The sequence below is a fragment of the Sinocyclocheilus rhinocerous genome, unplaced genomic scaffold (genome assembly GCF_001515625.1).
Source record: "Sinocyclocheilus rhinocerous isolate Xijiao unplaced genomic scaffold, SAMN03320098_v1.1 scaffold3533, whole genome shotgun sequence".
NCBI lineage: Eukaryota > Metazoa > Chordata > Actinopteri > Cypriniformes > Cyprinidae > Sinocyclocheilus > Sinocyclocheilus rhinocerous.
This window is the reverse complement of record NW_015660876.1, coordinates 114,811-118,736: the sequence shown is the minus strand read 5'-3', so window position 1 is coordinate 118,736 and position 3,926 is coordinate 114,811. Positions and strand designations below refer to the sequence as shown.

The 3,926-nt window shown below is 37.9% G+C and overlaps 1 protein-coding gene across 1 annotated transcript; it reads right to left on the bottom strand.

Moving 5' to 3' along the window:
- Window positions 1–253: 253 nt before the first annotated feature.
- LOC107725425 (GTPase IMAP family member 8-like) lies at window positions 254–1,422 on the bottom strand. Its single transcript, XM_016534667.1, has 2 exons — window positions 927–1,422; window positions 254–843 (listed from the first exon to the last, which is right to left on the bottom strand). Exons 1-2 carry the CDS (start codon window positions 1,381–1,383, stop codon window positions 371–373), a joined length of 930 nt encoding a protein of 309 aa, XP_016390153.1. The 5' UTR covers window positions 1,384–1,422; the 3' UTR covers window positions 254–370.
- Window positions 1,423–3,926: the final 2,504 nt, after the last annotated feature.

The window sequence follows — 3,926 nt, the reverse complement described above, 5'->3', positions numbered from 1 at the left end:
GTCACACACGGCGGGCTAGAGTGAGGAACGGCCGGCGGGCTGAGTTAGCGGAGGCCGGCTGGCTAGAGTGAGGAACGGTCGGAGGGCTAGAGTGAGCGGAGGCCATGGATTTGAGACTTTAGTCTTTGCAACTTTACAGATCTTCTTTATGCACCAAGAGCTTGTAACACTCCAAAGAGAAAGGAAAAATTTAAATCGCATCATATGACCCCTTTAAAACATTTTATTTGATTATTTTTTAAAGACTCACCCTTTACTCCAAAAGATCTCTGGAGAATTTTTACCAGCAGTAATCGAGCTTGGTCACGATGTCCTTTTATCTTGTTGTTGAACACATGGTATCGCTGATCATATTTCTGAATGAGTTTCTTCAGTGCTTTGATGTCTCATTGATGAATTCATTTATGGTCTTGTTTTCCTCTTGTAGTTCGTCTCCTCTGGTGAAGAGAATCCAGGTTTTTTCCAAGTGTTTTTCTCCCAGCAGCTTCTCAATCTTCTCCACAGTTTTTATCTCTTCTTCAGTGAAACTATCAGCTTTGATAACCAGCAAAAATGCACAGGGACCAGATTCACATTTCAGAAGAACCTTATCCAGTATCTTCTGAATCTTTTCTGTACTCATCTTTGGGTCATAGAATCCAGGTGTGTCATAAACAGTGACTGGAAACCCATTAACAGTCCCAGATTTCACAGCTGCATCTCGAGTGACAGATTTGGAGCTTTTCTTTGACATGAAAACTTCTTGTCCCAGTATTGTGTTTCTTGACGCAGTCTTCCCAGCTCGTTTTTTCCCCAGTAAAATGAAGTTCAGGTGTGCATTTGATTCCATTTTTGATGTGTGGCCTAAAACAAACAACAACTGTAATATAATACGAAACATGTAACAACATTTGAAATAGACATCAGAGAAAAAACTGAATTCTTACCACACTGATGATCACTGCTTTCCAGCTCTTTTTTCCTTATTGATGCTGTGTTAAACATCTCTCCAGTGTAACGCTGCTGTTGATTCTCATTAAACAGATGCTCAATCTTCTTCATCAGGTCTCTCATCTCTGATTGGTTGTTCATCATCTTGTTGCAGGTCTGATATCTTCCTCCACATTTCTCCAGCAGCTTCTCCAGATCAGGGTTTCTCTTCAGATCATCTTTTATAGTGTTACACTCTTTTTCTCTCTCATAGGTGAAGAGAATCATCACAAATTGAAGAACTTTGTCACCAAACACTCTCTGAAGCCATTTCAGACTCATCTTATCATCATTGGTTAACTGGCCCAGTCGCACGACAAAGATGAAGACATGGATTTCATTTTCATTTACTAGCTGTTCAATGTGATGATCCACACAGTCCAGGTAAAGTTCAGCCTCATGTAAGTCAATCATGTTGATCACAGAGATGTGGCGTTCTGATATCTTCTTCTGTAAAGGATTGATCCTGGATACTTCAGTTTTTTTTTTTTACAGATTTTTCTTAGTGTTATTACTTAGAGTGGGATATTTTGCTAATAAAATAATAATTTCAATAATGAGAACTTTATGTCTGGTCTATCATCTTAGTAAGATTTTATTATATTTTATGCATGCACAGTAAAGTGATTTACTGTAAGCATTTTTTAGACATTTCAGTGTAGAAAAGCAACTTCTGAAATACACTAACGTAGACAGAGAGAGTTTCCGGACAAAATGCATTTTTTTGGATTAATGTGGATGTAGCTGATCCTTAGTTAATGTAATACTATTCACATAAATTTTGAAGTTCCCCCTTGGTAGAAATTGCAGGAGCCCCCTGTACTCAATCCTACCTTTCACTAGCAAAGCCCCTGCTTCCAGGTATGGCTAAGGAAAATACGGATGAAAACATTACATGTATTTGGCCGAATACTACTTATCAGGTCACAGAGGTTAATGTAACAGTACATTGCCAAAACTATTATGATGTGTAATTTATTGCAGTGGACGTGTGTTAGGCAAGGTTGTTCATCTGAATGGCAGTGACTGGGGCCCATGTATTTGAAGATGCATGAGATTCTGGTTTTTATTATGCTGAAGAACATGTAGAGAAGCCATACTACAAGAAGCCAGAAACACTCACCCATGGAAGGCTGCACGGGAAGGAGCGAGATATATCCACTCCCCTCTCTGTGTCTCTCCTATGGAGCCAGAATGATAAATAATAATAATTCACACAAAAGACGCGATGCACACATGCGTAACCCAATTCACATGCATGAGAAATAATTCACCTGCACGAAAAAAATATATATATTCACAAAAACCAATTCACATACACAAAATAAGAATATATATTCATAAAATACAAATGTGAATAATGTAAGCCAGAGGCTGCTATGAATACAGATAGTGTTCCCAAAAATGCAGCTGTCTTGTGTTAGCCACAATGTCTGGCCAAAATGAAAAAAGGGATTATACTCATTGCCCTGTTTTTGTTCAGTAACACTGGGTGGCCAATGTCCAGCCTAGCTCCCACTTAGCGCTGACCCTGCCCTCATAACCATAGCGTTATAGTGATGTATAGACCTCACGAGAACTCAGTGTATGAACAACGGGATGTTTGTTCTTACCATTTGTGGCATAGAGGAGAAACAATAATGTACAGTATGTGGAAAATAATGTGTTTTTTTAACTTTAAACCGCATAAACACATTTCATTACACCAAATACACAAAATAATGTTCTTTTTAGCAGCATCATATGACCCCTTTAATTCTCTGTCCACCTCCTTCACTGCACATAACTGTAAACACAAAGAACATTCCTTCAACACAGAAATCTCTCTCTTTGTTACACGCACACACATATGCACACACACACACGCACACACACACACACACACACCTAAATGCCCTAACCCTAATACTAACCCACACTCTAACCTTAAATTTTTACAGTGAACTTAGCCGTCATTCACATAACCCTCACAGAACATTTGCAAAACACTAGATTTAAATAAAAACATGATTTTGCAGATTCATAATCCTTTTTAACCATTGAGGTCTGGCTCACTAGACAGTGTTTAACAGGTTTCACTATTAGTGAGGACATTAAACACCTCACACATGTAGTCAAACCTGTATACAAACAAACATTCCTGTTACCCTATGCTTATTTCTGTTACTAAATAATTTTTCTTAAAAAAAAAAAAAAGACAAAAAAAAAAAGACACATGAGTTTTGGTAACAGGACTGATAAAAATACATGTTCTGAATAATAAAATATATATCTTATGAGATTCAGTTTGGAAAAAAAGAAAAATTAATTAACTTTTATTTGGAAGAGTTGCAACAAAAAATGGCACCCATTCGGTGCAATGGCCCAAAAATTCCAACATATTTTTAATTCAAAACAGTAGTTTGCATGACTGGATCCCAAATAATACAATTCAAATAAAAATAACAAAATAAATAAGCTAAACGTCTACACAATCTCAAATTTATTAAAAATCTCTGTAGAATAAAATCAGTCCTTTACAAACAAACAAACAAACAAACAAACAAAAATCACAGTCCATCTAAATGCACAGAAAAGACATTACAATTAAAACAGGCTTGCAAACTTTTGAGCTGCGAACTTGACCAATGGGGGTGATGGGGGGTTTGGAGGAAACATTACAAAAAAATAAAATAAAAAACAAGCTAAACCTGTAGAACCAGAGTCCCCTTTCAAGGGAACTTCGAACTGTGTCCTCTAGGGGTCGCTATGGGGAACGCCTCGTCGTGACCCGTGTCTGAAGCATACATTGAAAGAACACCAACAACACGTTGGCCGGCGACAGCCCATGACGTCACTACCGGTGCGACTATAGTATAAATAGGCGCCGGGAGCACACATCATTCTCTTCTTCGTCTTCACTGACCGTTCTGTTTGAAGCGTGCATTTCCAAGGAAAAAGTAAGAGCTATCTCTATT